Below are 18,142 nucleotides of genomic sequence, written 5' to 3' on the forward strand. Positions count from 1 at the left end.
ATCTAAACAACAATGGGAAATAAGAGACTAAACACTGAAAAATAAATAAAATAAAAAGAGAATTTAACGTTCATAATTATAATATGTTGTCGGAGTTTTGATATACTTTACTTTGGATTATTTAACTTGCACCACAAGAACGTATGAAAATTAATGTTAACATTACCTATTTAGTTACGATAGTAGTACATTGGAACATTTGTGCATATAGCCTGGTCACAATATATAAGTAATCCTATCCTAACCTAAGGAATGGTAGTCTTGTTAATTTCATACCTACATGTTCGTATAAAAATTATACAACACAAGAATTATCTAGTTTGTAGCCTGTGATATTGTCTCGTTTACAGTATTATATAATATACATTTTACGGTAATTACTAGGTGCTTCAACAATATATAGTTAATAATATTATAAAATATACAGACCTAATCCATTACCAAGAAATACCCCTTCCTTCTTATATCCATTATTACTGTACTATTTTTATAGGCTACACCACAATATGCTGTAATTGCTATAATTTAATTTGATGATAACATTAAATAGTCAGTGGCTGAGTTAAGCGATCAGCATTGCAAGGAAGCATATAATATATAGGCCTTTATTATTTCACAGTTTTTCCTTGACTGTAAGACAGCCTAAACGACAAAACTTATTAACATATAAATTTAAACTATGACGATAAAATTGCATTATATTGTATATATTATTCCAAAATATGCAATACTACTATGTTTAGGACAGCGGCACCCAAACTTTATTTGTAAGGCCAGTAACTCTACAAAGATGATCAATCATGGACCGCTTGTTATAAAGATAATTCTTCGAAATAAAAATAAATTTACATGTACACGGTATGCAGTTATGCGTTAGCTCTGCAATTGGGATTGCCAGATTTTAAAGATATTAAAGGCAGACATTTTACTGCAGTTGATATATAAGTGACTTTATGATAATGTATTAATTGAAACAGTGTAGCCTATGTATGTATAGGTTAATTAAACAATTACTTTTTCAACATTTGAATAGATATTTGTCATTATATTTATTTTAATTTATAATACTGTGTTATTTAATGTGATAATTTAATATAAAAATATATATTTCTTATTTAGATATAAAATATGAAAGTACAAACTTCAAGTAGTAGGAAAGTATTCCCTTAAATTTGCATATCCCTCAAGTCTGAACACGGTGCATGGTGTATTTGTTTCACATCATGCACTAATTTCAGTTTCACTTAGGAATGGGTAATATCTTAAAAAAATGGGACATTCTGTGTCCTGTGGCAGGCATGAGTGAAAAACTGGAAAATTTAATGAAAATCGAGAATGTCTGCCATATCGGGACATCTGGCAACCCTAGGTATACTCCTGGTGGCAGTGATATATAATATACAATACCATTACAATAATTACAACATTAAACGTAAAATTAAGGTTACTTTAATGCAATAAACCTAGGAGTACGTATAAATAAAGACTCAACTATAAATAACACCTACTATAAAGATCATTCCATGTGCAACCAGTCAAAAAATTAAAAAATTCAACCTGATCACCTTCAATTTTAATGAAACTCTCAGGAATCATTCTTCACAAAGACCTAAATTAAAATATATTTTTTAGAAAAATTATATTTTGATGCTAATTCATTTTTAAAATCTGCAAAACACTTTTTTTCGTTTACAGTAACGCTTTCAATCTTGAATATTTCTGATTCTGTAAGTTCTATACTGTTGTTTTACACCCCATTTTAAAAGGAATATCACGAGCTTCAGTTTGATATGCAGTTCTACTATCAAACCTCTCATTCCATCTCTGTTGATTTTAAAAGAATTCTTGTTTCCTCTTTGAGTTTCAGATTCTGTTAGTCAATAAATTCTTCCCGTTATTGTTGTAGGATCCACTTTGCTCAATATCGCAATTTTGTGCACAACAAACATATCAGAAAATTGGGGATATTTGAAAGGCAGAGAAGATCCATGTGGTTCCAAAGGTCTTATTTTTACCTTCTACTCCTAATAAACAACCTGTTCATAATTAATTCCAGTATTGGCATGCAACAAAACCGACAGTGTCGTTGATATCCACATCATCAACTGCTACCATTATTTTACACTTAAGTCCTCTGAAAATTAGTAGCTTTTGACGAAAACTCTAGTCTCATTTACAGGACTGTAACTGTGAAATTGTTGAGTATCCACCCTTTATTGTGTTTACTGATTGTAACCTATTCTTCAGAATCTTTTCCTCTGCTAAGCATTTTACCGTTTCTCCCACCATCACACACATTCCCATGTGAGAATGCGAAAAAAAATTCCAATCAGCCTTAATGTTAAATTAGTAGTTAAATTAGTGAAGTAGTACGGAAGATATTAACATTTTTCTTTATAATGGTGACTGTCTTAATGGCAGAAATGGTTAGAATATTACATTTGAAGTACATCGCAATATTATTATACGGTTTTTAAAGCAAAAATTGTTCCATATTGTATCAACCCTGACATTGGATATGTTCAGTGCTTTGTTTTCTTTGTAATTCCACTTTGGTAGGTATTGTGAGTATTAAAATATCCTTCTCCAAAAGATATTTTCACAGACTGTGTAGAATATAAATGAGTTTCTTTTACACATATTACAGTAGGTATGTAAATTATTTTGAGAGGGAACACCTGGCCTATTATCACAGGTGGCCTGTCCTCCTTCTGGTCTCGTTCCTATTCTGCCTTCAATATTTTCCTCTAGTTTGATGTCTATGTTGAAAAAGTTAGTTAATGACTGCCTTACACAATCAGATTGAAGGTTTTTACACGTGAATTCAACTTTACAATAGTTAAATAATGTTATGCAAAATGTTTTTGTGTTCTGTAGGAAGGGAATTTATCGCATCTGGAAGTGGCAGGCATGAAGACAGAATGCGTGGAGAACAGCTACGATATAAAAACAGAGATAAAAATTGAAGACATTCCAGTGACTATTGACTTTCCTGTGGTGAATTCTGAAGTTGATGTAAGTAATTTACTATCATTGTGCAGATATATCAGTAGTGCATTTCTAAGTACGTGAAAGCCATTAAGAATTTTGAATAGTATTATTTTTCTCCCCAATATTTCCTAAATTTGGACGGCTTTCATTTTTTTTTTAATTGGGATAATAATTGGCAAATAAATATTTCCGGTGGGTAACAGAGGATTATCTCCAATACATGGAGAAATTTCCTCCTAGGAACAAGATTTCATTTGAAATATACAAAATTTTTCTTTTGTTGTACTGGTCTCGCAATTAGTATGTTATATATTGAATGAAAGGTTCAAACTGATGTAGTAGGCTATAAATTTATTAAGAACTCAAAGAGATTTGGGAACCCCACTACCTTTGTTAAGAAATAAGTTTATAAGAAAATAATATTAATACAGCTTTGAGGCTAAAAGACTTTATTTTGTTCTATTATAAACCATTCCGTGAAAATATGCCATCAGCTGCCCCTCGCAACTTGATTCATATTGTATTCTGCATGTTTTGTATTCCATGTTTTTTTTTTTTTTTTTTTTTTTTTCCCCTTGGACGTATGTTAGAATGTCAGCATTAACTCCGTTTGCTACGGACGGTGAATGTCATAACATTCATCTGCCACGAAACTAGTTTCTTAATATCTTAGTCCCCCACAGTGACGACAAATTTCAAGTCCCATACCTCAATCGATTTCGAGTTACGAATTTTCTGAAGCCACTGGAACATTCTGTGTTACGTATCTTTTATAGTGAATTTGACTCAGGCCAAATGACATGTGTGGAGGTAAAACTTTTATTTCCTGTTATCTTATCTGAAGAGAATAAATCGTATTAGAGAGTATGCACTTTTGAAGATATGAAATTTTCAACATTGATATGTACAGCGAATTGCATTAGTTTATTGCTTATCTGCATCAAATATTGTAAGAAATTCACGTTGGATATTTTATAGCACAATTAAACATCATATGCAGATATTTTAAAGGTTGAAACTCGATTCCAATGCGTTTCAATAGCCCGAATTTAAGGAAGGATATAATTCAAAGCAATTTGTGGGAACTAATTCGATTTTGTATAAAAGCCATTACAACTTTACTGAATAATTAGATTGAATTCACTATGTTTGAATAGTCAGGTGGTTGACATAGAAAACCTATGACCCAGATGGTCAACTAAAACTCTCTTCATTATTTACTCACTCTTCCAGAAAGATTTGTTCGATATGGACAGAGTTCAGCCGAAACAGAAAGTGGAAGTGTCTTCAGAAGAGGATGAAGTGTTGTCTGAGAGGTGAGTGTACTGAGCTGGTTTTTCTTCTGCGTCTATTTTTCAGAACTTCATTTAATGTTGACGTAGGGAATTAATTTTATAATGTATGATACAGTTTTGTATCAACTATATTAAATTTATACTTGGTACGCTTTTAGAGTCATTCCTCATGTCATCAAAACCACGTGGTCGTTTCTGTTAATATATTATTGGTGGTTCATTCGCGCATAACATTTATGGGCGTGGTAACACACAGACAGTACAAGCAGGTCAGTGTTGAAAATGGAGGTGCATTAAAAAAATATATGCCAGATAAATATAATAATGGTAGAAGTAAAAATTTATAAATTTAAATGTGAAGTTATAAATTATTGATTAATCATTATTATAATTGAGGTCTCACTCTAGACAACGACTCTATCTGTAAATTGGTCCACACAACTAGCTTCATATAGGTGAATGACGAACAGTCCATTATCCGCCATTAGTATGAAAAAGTTTTACTATTAAATTATTGTCAGCATATTAATATAATTTTATTAATAGCCTAACAGTACTGTTTATTATATTTAGGGTATAAATTGGCAGGTTAAGGTAAATAGGCTAAATCAAATTCATAGAACTTAAGTAAATAACTTAGTCACTATCAGACAACACGTCAATTCCTTCCGAATCAGATGGATGAGCTGCCGCCACTGAAAGAATAATCTGCCATAGTAATAGTAAATTTTACCACAATATTGTCTGCCAGATCGTCCGACTATCACATTTTATCTTCTTCCAGATAACATGTTCAATTACACTTTGCTATCTTGAGGCTGTAACATCAGACAACCTAGGCCCTAACTAATAGAAAATTACGCACTTCAGGTAATTTGTACGTCTTAATGTGATTGTTTATCCACTGATTGTATAAGTGGCTTCCCTCATTTACTGCATGTTTCAGTACAGATGGACCTGCAACTTCTTCTGCCATAATATTCTATTCTACGCCAGTAGGCTACAACTTGAAAGCAGTGGCGGCCGGTGAAGTTTGGGTCTAGGTGTTGCACTTTCTGTGATGAGTGGGGTAGAATTAATTACCTTTATCAATACATGGTTATGAACATTTTAATCCAATGCTGGTACTTAAATGATTAATATCAGTAATTCCCGTTCTTGTCCACGACTGTTCCCCATCAAACAAAATACACGCAAACAAAACAATGCGTGAATAATTTCGAGGGAAAAATTGTTCCGGAGCCGGGTATCGAACCCGGGACCTTTGGTTTAACGTACCAACGCTCTACCACTGAGCTACTCGGGAACTCTAACCGACACCAATCCAATTTTTCCCTCTATATCCACAGACCTCAAAGTGGGCGTTTTTCTCTTCACAACCACAAAGCCAGTCATGATTATTGTAAATTTCCTTTCAAAAAATTCCCTTGAACTGTCTTTTCCCCGTAGTAACTCTCTGGACAATATTTAGTCTACCAAGTTCTTTAATTTTTTTTTATTTTTCTTCGTCAGAAAGTACAGAGAAGTTCTTGTTTTGTAAACTATTAACAGAATTCGTAATGGTAAAAGCATGTACATCACAAACTTGAAGAAAGCATCACTTCACTATGCACTATAAAAATTGTGATAACTACCACATTTCACACAAAACTCATTAAACTCCAGAAAAGTTCCTGTTTTTTAACGAAATTCATAACGTTATATGCCTACGTACCTATGTCACAAACTTGACGAAAATATCACATCCAATAAAAAAAATTGTATTATGCAGCACAATTCACATAAAACTATTTAAATTCCAACAAAAACTAAATATTTAAGAGAGGATTAAATGGATTTCACACGATTATAAACGACTGGACCACGTGCTCACCTAGCTACACGTTGGTCAAGAAACAGGAGGTGAGGAAGTGAGAAATCACGTGAGAAACGAAGACTCGGAAAAAAATCTGAAAATTTCGTCTCAAATCACGAGTCATCCAGCGAATGTGTCCATTCGTAATGGTCACTTCTGCAATCTACGGGCAAATACAAGAACTACTTGCTTCCGGTTGTTGCAAGAGCTGTGCCACGACCAGCTGTGTTAACTGCTGGGATAGGGAACTCTGAACTGAGCCTACCTTCAGTACCAGCTGCTACACGAATCTGGCTGTTGCTTGAGCCGACCACTTCTGAAGTATTCACAATTTGATGAATTTTATAAAAGCTGATTATTTTATACTCGAATTCTTTAATTATATATAAATAAAAATATGTATGTATTTAAATTCGACGAGAAGGAAACTTAAAATCTATTTATTTATGTAATATAAACAAAATTTTAATGTGCGGGAAAAACTTGGTCGTTGTGCAACGCTGCAACATGATCAGCGGCCGCCACTGCTTGAAAGTAGTTTCTGTTACAGGTATATTTTTATTTGTTTACATACGTGTAGAGAAATTTGAAAGAACACTATATTTAAATTGTACTAAATGTTGATTGGTCCTAATAATCAGTGTGTTTTCCACTTCGCTCAAGGCATTGTTTCACATGCCTCACAAAACTCTGGATGAGTTTGTATGTGTCCTCCTGTCTTACCGAGTCCCACTCTCTCTGCACACTGGTCACCAACTCAATATGGTTTCTCAGTCTGGGAGCTTGAAACACGCTGTCCTGTGACGTGCTTCATATATGCTCCACAGGATTCAAGTCCGGTGAATTTACAGGCCAGGCAACCCATACTTGGTCGTCCTGCCCTCTCTGCATCCGAATCTATCTTTGTTCTTCCATATTTTCATAACGGCTGTTGGAGACAGTGTCAGAATTTGAGAAATTTCACGCACTGATTTTCGAATCCTGAACAGATCTTGAATTTTTGCTCGCGTATGTTCTCGTTTCGTTGGGAGATATGGCAACCTAAACCATTAAATACACAATTAACTTCGATAATAAGCAATGCACAATGTTATTTCAATATTTGTGCGTGTCCATATAGAACACCTGTGTAACAAACGTTTTTGTTACGTACCAGAAATTTTTGTTACACATTTCTCTTCAGATTGGCTGAATAACTGACTTTTGAAAATTGTTTTTGTAAGTTGAGTAAAACAATTCACTAAGTTTTGAGGGTAAAGAAGCTAATTACCAGTTCCGAGACCCCAGCATACAAGAATGGCTTGACTTCGTAACTGGCTCCGTTGTTTATGATAAGAAATGAAATCGAACAGCAAATGACAGCTTATTGTCTTCCAGGAGCAGTATTTTCTGCGAAATTTCTCATAGTAGAAAGCAGCACACTCTAGTCAATCACGTAATAGCATGAACCGCTAAAATTCAAAGACTCCATGCAGGGAAAAACATAAAAACGTAAATCACTTTAATGTGCTACTGTAACAGAAACTTCTGCTACACGGCGTGTGTGTGTATATACAGAGTGATTCTCGGGGTTTTACCGTCACTTACGGAGCATATTTTCGAAGGCATTCTGAGCAAAAAACGTTATATAAACATTTGTCCTAATTTCAATATTTTCAGAGATATACTAATTTGAAGTTGTTTGTAAAATACCATTATTCTTTCGTTTTAAGAGTAAAAAATATTATGGATAAAAATTTAACTGTTCAGGAGTATCATTTCTTTAATTATCTAGTACTCTGAAGCTAAAAGTGTGTTGTGAATTCCATAGTTGGTTCGTACAGATTTTTTTTTTTATTCTTAACTACAAAATTACATTTTTCTTACGATTTATCACAACAATTGTTATAGATCACGCCACTCTTGTAAATTCTTCAAGACTGTACATTGTGATGCGTAATTAAATTGTAAAATATCAAGTTCCTAATGTCGTATGATTTGTAACAATTATTTTGATAATTGCGTAGGAATAATGTAATTTTTAGTTAAAAATTGAAGAAAAAAAATCTGTATAAAGCAATTAACACATTTTGAGCTTCAGAACTCTAGCGAAATAAAGAAATGATACTTCTGAATAGTTCAATATCTATTTGTAATAATATTTTACCCTTGAAACTAAAGAAAAAAAGCAAATTAGTGTAACGCTGAAAATGAAGATATTGAGATTAGGACACATGTTTATGTTTTATGTTTATGTTTTTTTGTTCAGAATGTCTTCAGAAATAAGCTCCGTAAATGACTGTAAATCCTCGTGAATTACAAACACACACACACACACACACACACACACACACACATATATATATATATATATATATATACCCTAAATACATGTTAAATGTTATGTTTTATTTAACGATGCTCGCAACTGCTGAGGATATATCAGCGTCGCCGGTGTGCAGGAATTTTGTCCTGCAGGAGTTCTTTTACATGCCAGTAAATCTACTGACATGAGCCTGTCACATTTAAGCACACTTAAATGCCATGGACCAGGCCTGAGATTGTACCCGGAACCTCGGGCATAGAAGGCCAGCGCTATATGAACTGCATCAATAAATAATTTACTCTCGCATAATTCAGAACATCGACAATATTCATTCCTCTCGCATAGTAATACCACAATTTATTTATAAATGAATATTGCACTCCAATAAGTAGGTCTATCACAGTTCACAAACTCATAACACAACAGTTCAGTGTAGTATTCGTAGCACTTAATATTAGCGACCGATTGGCTGAAACTGTCCACCTGATATGTCGCACTTCAATTAAGGCTTAATCTGATTAATCTAAGATTACGAGATGCTGAGGTGAGAGAGGTCTGATGCATATCCTGTGCCCGATGACATCATTCAAAATTCAACTATTCTCTATCAGAAATGTGTTTCAGTACAAAGTTAGCCCTACTTTTACTGCATAGTGCCATAGTGTATAATTTAACCTAACCATTGTGTACAACTTTTCCGTGTTTTGTAGTAATGCTCTCAGAAAATAATGTATATATTGTTGTAATAATATAAATCAGTAGCTAAATTTTCGTTTAAAACTTAAAATCTGCAACACTGGAAATTTTTTAAAACAAACTGCTTGTAGAGAGGGAGTAGTTTTCTAATTCTTCACTTGTGTACTTTGGTATGTAACCAATTGCGAGATCCTTCCCCACGTTCACTTGTTGATACGAGGGACTACTCTAAGTGCGTTCGTAGCATATATGGTAATGGTATAAGATTCACTAAAGCTATCATTAACATGAGAAGTAATGTAGTACAGGCCCAGTAGGCTATATCTGGTGCTTTATTATTCTGCACTCCCTTGAGAACCATGATCTTTTTGATCACATCACTTCTTTCGATTTTAATCATTTCTGTTGAGGGCTCAGTCCTGTGTGTCACGCTAGATCACTGTTTTTCATGCTGTGCAATTGGAGTGCTGCGAAAGTTGTCACAAGTTTTTGCAGGCCTGTACTTACAGGTTGCGTTACTTAACAGGCGCTGCTGAGCTGCAGCCTTTCACATCCCTGCTCATAATTCACTTCATTCTTAGTGTTCGTGCACTATCAGATTTTTAATTTATGAATTGGAGGCCATTATATCTTAGATAATTGTTTCTGTTATGAAACAGAGAACAAAGTTTTGAATGATAAGTAAAGAAAGAAAGAAAGAAGAAAGAGAGTTAATATTGAATAGAAATAGAGAACAGGAGGAAGTTACAATCGCTTTTGAGAACTATTATGAAATTACAAGATCTATTTCATAGAAACTCCTTTAGATTGTTAGCAAGATTATTATTTTTTATTTTTACAGCCCTTTATTATATTCAGCCTACAGTGTGTGATATTTGTTTTAACAATATGATTTATTATTTCCATTGCATTAGCCAATTCTGCTAAAGCCTTTTTTTATACTTTTACTGTGGTAATCAGCACAGTTTCTTTTAAATTCATTATGTATTTCATCTACTTCACTAACATGAACTTTGGAATGTAGAACATTTATGTTATCTAGTACCGTAGAAGAGGGTAAAGTCGATCAAAATTTTGCAATTTTTTTAATGATATTGAGGTATGCAATGGAACGAAGTTCCTCAGAAAATAGTATTTTGTCGTCATATCCTTCACTTATGAAATCACATTACAAGAAGTGAATTACAATTTACCAAAGTCTGATTTTTTTTTATTTTACTTGTGATCGAAGTTACCTGTTTAAATAGGGTAAAGTCGATCACCATTGAATTTTTAGTTTAAGATCGATTTTAAAATATTGTGAAGTAAAGTCGATCACTGTTTATGTTTTTAAAAACACATTAAGTGTATTACATGTATTTTATTTGTTATAAGGGGTGTAGAAAACAATAATAATCTATTATATAAGTCTATAGGATTATATAGTGTATATTTTGTTATTGTGATCATACAGTTCGATACAATTCGGCCTATAGGTCTCCACTGTACAAACGTGACAATGATTGCCAATATATAAAACATAAAAAAAAGGTAATTTCCTAGAAGACGGGCAAAATACAACATGGCTGACGAAAACTACCAAAAACGTTCTGGCAACTATGAAGTCACCAAACATTGCAAAATTAAAGATGAAAAATCAAATATATATTCATATCTTTAAAGAAGAACAAGCCCTCCAAAAAAATGTAAATATATTTAATTTTTCGCCTTTGATTTTTTTGGCGTTTCGTGACATTCGAACTTCATTGTTGGTAGTACTTTTCTGGTAGTTTTCGTCCTCACTTTACCCCCAAAAATCACTAAAACACAAAACAAAATATAATTTATCACCTTCTCAAATAAAATTCAATTCTCATTGACGTCTTCATCGACAACCACTTCACTTCCAGTATAAATGACACAGGCTTTAAGGCAATCTAACCTTAAACCATGCAGCCAACAAAGAACTAAACCAACACTTTGTCGTACAGTCAACTTTGCATAAATAAACCACGTCTTTACACTAAATGAAATTCTCTTCGAACACTTATTACACCTTAACATCTACAGAAAATTCAGTAAATAATTCCTTTAAACCACAGAAAAACAGTTTTCTCCTCAACAATCAACACAATCCTTATTCACCAGCGAAAGAACTAAACCAAAATCGACACAAAATTTAATAAATAATTTCAGAACACGGATTTCTTCCTTTCCCTCTTACTTCAAAATTTCAACCTTGTGCACACAAAATAAATTATTGGCACTGAAAAGTGCCTTTTCATAAGCATGATGATGCTCATTCGACAAATGCAGACAAATCTACAATGTAACATCACTCACGTCAAACAACCAAGAACAACTGACAACGTCATTATCCATTCATAATTAATGAAAATTCTAGAATAAATTACAACTATAGCTAATCAAATCGAAAGAATATCACAAAAATCATAAAATGACAAACTTTCAATAGTTTTAGCCATCAGACACAACATAACACCATTCACGTCAAACAACCAAGAACAACTGATAACGTCATTATCCATTCAAAATTAACGAAAATTCTAGAACAAATGACAACTATAACCAATCAAATTAAAAGAAAATCACGGCGACACCTAGTATAAAAAACCTGGAACTAACATGTAAAAGTCACTAAAAGATCACTAACATTTAACTCTGAAATAAAAATGTTGGTTATACTTACTATATTCAACCAAGTGCCCGTCTTCTATGAAATTACCAAAAAAATTAATACTTCACATATCAACCAGGTTAAAGAAATATCAACAAACAAAGATTTAAGAATTCAAAATTTACATTGAAATATCACACTTCAATTATAATCTAAAATACTATTCAACATTGCTTAGGTTTATGTCAGATGTTATTTGAAATCTTCCCCTCCACATGTCACTTTAGAAACTACGTTGTTCCCGTCGTCAGGTACAGAGGGATATACAAAATACGTTCCTTTGGCAGTGCTTCTCTTACGCAAGAAATTCACCATAAATTCGTCTTCCTCCTTCCCCACTATCCCATCAATATAAGCTATACTATGACACTTTTCTGTTTATAAGTCTTAGTTGGAGGTATTTCGGTGAAAAAATTTATTCTTCCTGCTGGTCCTATCTGCTTCGAGTAGGTCGATGGCATGATCGACTTAACCCTACAAAGGTACAAGTTTTTTGAAAATAAGTTTCAATACTAACATTTACGAACTGCAAAACTATTATTTCAGGATACAATCTTAACCAAAAGTACTTACGTATACTTCTTATCTCCTTTCACTGGTAACGATAATTTAGAGTTTGCAAGACTTTGTTTTTGTTGAAAAGAAAAAGTTGAGAATAACCATTTTCACTTCAACGGTAATTACGCTGTGTTCCCATTGTTGCCATGCGCAGGCTTTTTGTTGTCCCTCTCGTTTACATTTACAATGTAAGGCAATGAAGTCAGCATAACAAAATTTTAACAAGTAACTGAGGTAATATATAATTTTCAATAAAAATCGCAAATGATCGATTATACACCCACTGATCGACTTTACCGATTTCTACGGTATATTTTGAGAAATATTATTTCCATAGATTCATAAAGTATCACAAATGGTTGCATTATGATGACTCAACGGTTTTGGGTAAAGAATTCGCAATGAGAAGATTGAAATCCAATATCGCTGTCCCCACTTTCATTACCTTGTGTTATATCAGACATACAGAAATAAAATATTGATCTACTGTTAGCTGTGGTAGCAAAATAGATACCAGATCCGAGTGCGGCACACATCTCATAGCTGAAGGTAGATTAGCATGTGACCTCTTATCACGATTATTTCGATTGATACCTATGATATTAACAGTGCAGAAATAATCATTAGTACTTTTCTTTCCATTTGTCCACTGGAGCAAATGCTACCTACAAGTTTTGCATACCGTATGATGGCCTTGGGTCCATCCAAACTTGACATCAAAATAACGATATGTGCTGTCTGTCTTCACAAACTCGGAAATAGGATTCATGGTAACTTTCAGTGTGTACTCCCTTTAAGTATACATCGCTATAATTCAAGCACGGCTGCGGTGAAATGTCCATTTCTTTGCGAAGTTCGATTTCCAAAAATGGAACGATATGAGTGAGAATATTATACAGACCTCTATAGGGTCCCAGTTATGATATAATTGTTAACTAATATTTCGAAATGAAAAATTACAGTTAGAAGGACGTAAACACACTCACAAAGCCCACTTCCACGCACGCAAAGCTGTAAACTTGGAAAGAGAAGAACGAACTCCAGTGTACAACTGTTTTTAAAGATGAAATCCAGACGTATGTAATCTACGGAACCATGCTAACCATCTAGAGGCTATTACAGAAAATGTAACAATTCAGAATTAAAAATATTGTATTATATATAGGCCTAATTATTATATAAATTCAACAGTATGAAAGAAATAGTGCCGGTACAGTTTAACTTATGTCATTTTCTGAATCAGTGCCTCAAAGTATCACAACAGTTAGTTTAAAAACCAAGACACTATCAAAAACGTTTATTCGTCTGTGTTAAAATTTAAAATTATGGCTCATTTAAGGATGTTCAGAACTGCAGAGATTCTATCAGCATCGCTGGTGAGCCGGAATTTTATCCCACAGGAGTTCTTTTACATTCCAGAAAATCTACTGACATGAGCCTGTCGTATTTAAACACACTTAAATGCCATCGACCTGGGCTGGAATCGAACCGCAACCTCGAGCATAGAAGGCCAGCGGTATACCAACTATGCTACTGAGGCAGACTCACCTGTGTCATCTGATATACATAATATATACATTTCTCTATATAATGTAATCATTAATATATTTTGATTTTGCCACATTTGTTATAGTGGAGACCGATAAATTTTTATTTTCATTTCAGCATTCTGGAGAATGTTTTGAAAGGTGTGTCGCGAGAACGTGCCTGTATTGCTCGTAAGAAACACAAATTGACACAATGTGATAGCGACAAACTAGACTGTTCAAATATTAGCGACATCAGTCGTAATTCTATTAAATGTAATATTTGCAATGAAGTTTTTGTAACACAGCAATCTTTGAAACTTCATTCTCATATACATAAAATACAAAAGTCATTGAAATGTGATGTCTGTGGAAGGTGTTTCTTAAAATGGAGTGATAAAAAGAGGCATGCACTCCTACACACAGGCGAGATGCCATTTCACTGCGATGTTTGTGGGCTACCTTTCAGAAGGTCATCGGATTTCAGGAGACATGAACGCATACACACGAGAGAGGGCCCGTTCAAGTGCGATGTGTGTGGAAAGTGTTCTTCAACTTCGGGGGATTTTAACATACATAGACTTATGCATACAGGCGGGAAGCCATTTAAATGCGAAGTGTGCGGAAAGTGTTTCTCAGCATCGTCAAATTTAAGCAGCCATGAACGCATTCACAAAAGCGAAATGCCATTTAAATGCGATCAGTGTGGAAAGTGTTTTCCAGCATCATGGGATTTAAACAGACATGCACGTACACACTCAGGCAAGAGGCCATTCAAATGCGAGGTGTGTGGAAAGTATTTATCACAATTGGGATCTTTAAAGGAACATCTTCGCATTCACACAGGCGAAAAACCATTCAAATGCAAAGTTTGTGGAAAGAGTTTCTCGGCATCGTCAGTGTTAAGCAGACATGCACGCGTTCATACTGGTGAAAGGCCATACAAATGTGAGGTTTGTGAAAACAGTTTCTCAACATTGTCAGTTTTAAGCAATCATAAACGGATACATACAGGCGAAAGGCCATTCAAATGCGAGGTTTGCGGAAAGTGTTTCTCAGTATCTGTAGCTTTAAGCAGACACTCACGCATACATACAAAGGAAAAGCCATTCATTTGCGATGTTTGTGGAAAGCGATTCTCACAATTGGGACACTTGAAGAAACATGTACGTATTCACACAGGCAAAAGGCATTCAAATGCCATCAAGTAGAAACTCTTTTTACAAGCAGAACATCTCTACAGTCATGTTCGCCTAAACATAGAAGTAATAATATTCACTTGTATTGTCGGGAATGTGTTCTTCCCATTCCCGTCAGTTCAAAATTCACTCCCGCTTACACTTAGGCGAAACGTCCTTGAAATGCTGTGTATGTGAACTTACCTCGTATCGGGAAGACTAAAAAAGAATATAATCCTTCAAGCAGGCGACATGCCTTTCAAATGTGATTTGTTCTGAATTTAATTTACGAATAAAGACGAGCTAAAAGACACATGGGAGAGTGCATGTGAAATGCGAGTGCAAGAAAAAAAAAGCATTTTTAAAATTTGAAACAGTATATTACAAAAAATGGTTAGACGAGCGTTGAGTGACTTCTTTTCCTATTGCGGATGTATGCATCTTCAGCATCCTTACAAATCGTATGAACATAAGTTAGAGACATTGCGAACTTTTCACGCTAGTTTGCAATGTTCCATCGGGATAGAAATTCGGGCATTTTTATACCTCGGGGAAGTCTGTAGGGGTAAGAAAATGGAGTGTTATGACAAGTTAGGTTACTTTAGTCTTTTATTATGTCTTACGTACTTCTCTGTGACATGTTAGGTTACGGTGGTTTAGGGTTTTGTTATGCCTTCTATAGACAAATCTGTGACAGATTAGGTTAGGTTAGTTTAGAATTTTAGTGACAGGTTAGGTTATGTTTAGGCTTTTGTTATGCTTTGCATATACGAAACTGTGACAGGTTAGGTTAGGATAGTTTAAGCTTTTGTTATGCCTTGCATAGGCGAATCTGTGACAGGTTACGTTGGATTTTAGTGACAAGTTAGGTTAGTTTAGGTTTTTATTATGATTTGCATATACGAAACTGTAACAGGTTAGGTCAGGATAGCTTAGGCGTTTGTTGTACCTTGTATAGTCGAATCTATGTCAAGTTAGGTTAGGTTAGTTTAGTTTAAGATTTTAGTGACAGGTTAGGTTATGTTAGTTTAGTTTAGGCTTTTATTATCGTCTAGATGAAGGTGAAAGCGATTGAGTGTGGCGCTGTTGAACAGGTAGTCATTTTTTGTTTTCTGTGTTGACAGTTGAAGTCAGTCTGTGTCTATTTCAAATTCGGCGGAAGTCACTCAACGCTTTCACCCAAAAAATAAAGTAAGGACAAAAATTAATTTCTGCACATCACCTTCCTCTGTGTAAAAGTATCCCTGATATTACATTTTGAACGCAATTGTTTTTCTCTCCAGCTTATTACCACAGTTTACTATACAGTCACGAAGCTTGGGATGATTTTTTGCAATTCTCGCGATAGTTGCTAGCTGCTTGGAGCGCTGTGAGTACTAGGAACAACAGATTGTGCCACAGTCATCGTGATCTAATACAGGCCGCAAAGCAGACCATATAACTCGCTTAACCCGATCACGAAGAGCGGCGTTTCAACCATAGAAATTAGTTGGAATGCATAAACAGTAACATGTTTCTCTAAAATGTAGTGTATTTCCATTAATAAAATTTAAAACAATGATTATGGGACACTTCAGACAATTCACTTGCGAGTTAAGGTGTAATATTATTTATGGTGTGAAAATTACGTTGTTCGTATGTGTAATACCTGCCTTTATTTCGATTAAATACAGTACTGCGAAATTCTTGTGCATTCATTTATGCACGATTCAATAATTTTCAATTGCACCGCACAGATATTTAGATATGTTGAAATTGTTATGTTTACTGTACCAGTTGCCCCTTTCTGTCTAAATTTATTGATCTCCAATGCCTTGCCATTCATATGAAAATTGTAGGTTATGTTTACTATATTTAACTTATATTCCTAAATTCGCAATTATACATTATAATTAAGCATAATACCATGTATGATACCCCGGACATTCAATTTGTCTGTATTTTAATACTACAATTGATTACTGAATTATTGTATTTATCTACTATTGAAGAGACGAAGTAACAGAATCGTATGCACAGCTGTCAAAAAAAAAAAGTGGCCGCACTCGTGAACGGCGAATATTTTCAAAGTCCACTTCGAGTCGCGGCGATGTTACACGATGCATGTGCTTGTACAAGCAGTTCCGGAACTATGAAAATGTTCCATATCTGCGCCTCGTAGACCAGCGGTAGAGTGCTTGTTTAATGATTCAAAGGTTGTGAGTTCGGGCCTTCTTCAAGTTTTCATTTTATTTTTTAATCGTTCTTTAGCGATGTAAATGATATTCAAAATATCATTTATATTCAGTTATCGTTCTTTATGGATATCACGTTATTTATATTTTGTTATCGTTCTTTAGAGATATGAATAAAATTCAAGTCATCATTTGTATTCTGTTATCGTTTTATAACGATATGAATAATAATAATTATTGTATCTCCAATGGGGGTTAGTCCTATTTTACATATGTATGTTAGGGCTATAGTTTCATACACAAAAAAGATGAGCATAAAGAGAAATGGGAAAGAAAATTAAATTAGCTTACGCGATGTAAGCAAAACATAAACAATCCGTAAATTAGGCATTGCGATTGCAAAACAAATATCAGGTATCAATTTGAAACATACAAAAACATTAACAACAAACATACGTAACACTTCTATAACACAAATATGCAGCTTTCCGTACCATACATCATAAATTAATACACAATAGTCACACAAACACAATCAAACTATAATTACGACATTGCGACGACATCAAGCATTCCATAACTGACTCACATACATAACAAATCAAGCATCCGTTGCAACACATACACTTCAACATAGTAACCACACTTTTAAAAGTTACAAATTTGGCTCCAAGAAGAATAAATAGGGCACTGTTACTAATTACTATTCTTCTACAATTTCTTAACTACATCTGCAATAAATCTGTGAAATTCCGATATGAATAATATTCACGTTTTTTATATTCTGTTATCGTTCTTTAGCGATATAAATAATATTCAAGTTATCACTTATATTCTGTTTTCCTTCATTAGCATTATAAAATAATATTCAAGTTATTTATATTGTT

At 34.0% G+C, this 18,142-nt stretch overlaps 1 protein-coding gene across 3 annotated transcripts in view; it reads left to right on the forward strand.

The window, feature by feature from the left end:
• The window catches only part of LOC138693189 (zinc finger protein 235-like), a 34,647-nt gene that overhangs the window by 7,794 nt on the left and 8,711 nt on the right, over window positions 1-18,142 (forward strand). For 2 of the 3 annotated variants that reach the window (XM_069816925.1, XM_069816926.1), the window contains 3 exons: window positions 2,878-3,015; window positions 4,225-4,307; window positions 14,043-17,080. In XM_069816925.1, the coding sequence (XP_069673026.1) occupies window positions 2,878-3,015; window positions 4,225-4,307; window positions 14,043-15,114 (1,293 nt within the window). In that variant the 3' untranslated portion in view covers window positions 15,115-17,080. Of the gene's footprint in view, window positions 1-2,877; window positions 3,016-4,224; window positions 4,308-14,042; window positions 17,081-18,142 lie in introns of those variants that run through there. The other variant, XM_069816927.1, reaches the window with a different exon arrangement.

This window comes from Periplaneta americana, chromosome 17 (genome assembly GCF_040183065.1).
Source record: "Periplaneta americana isolate PAMFEO1 chromosome 17, P.americana_PAMFEO1_priV1, whole genome shotgun sequence".
Lineage (NCBI taxonomy): Eukaryota > Metazoa > Arthropoda > Insecta > Blattodea > Blattidae > Periplaneta > Periplaneta americana.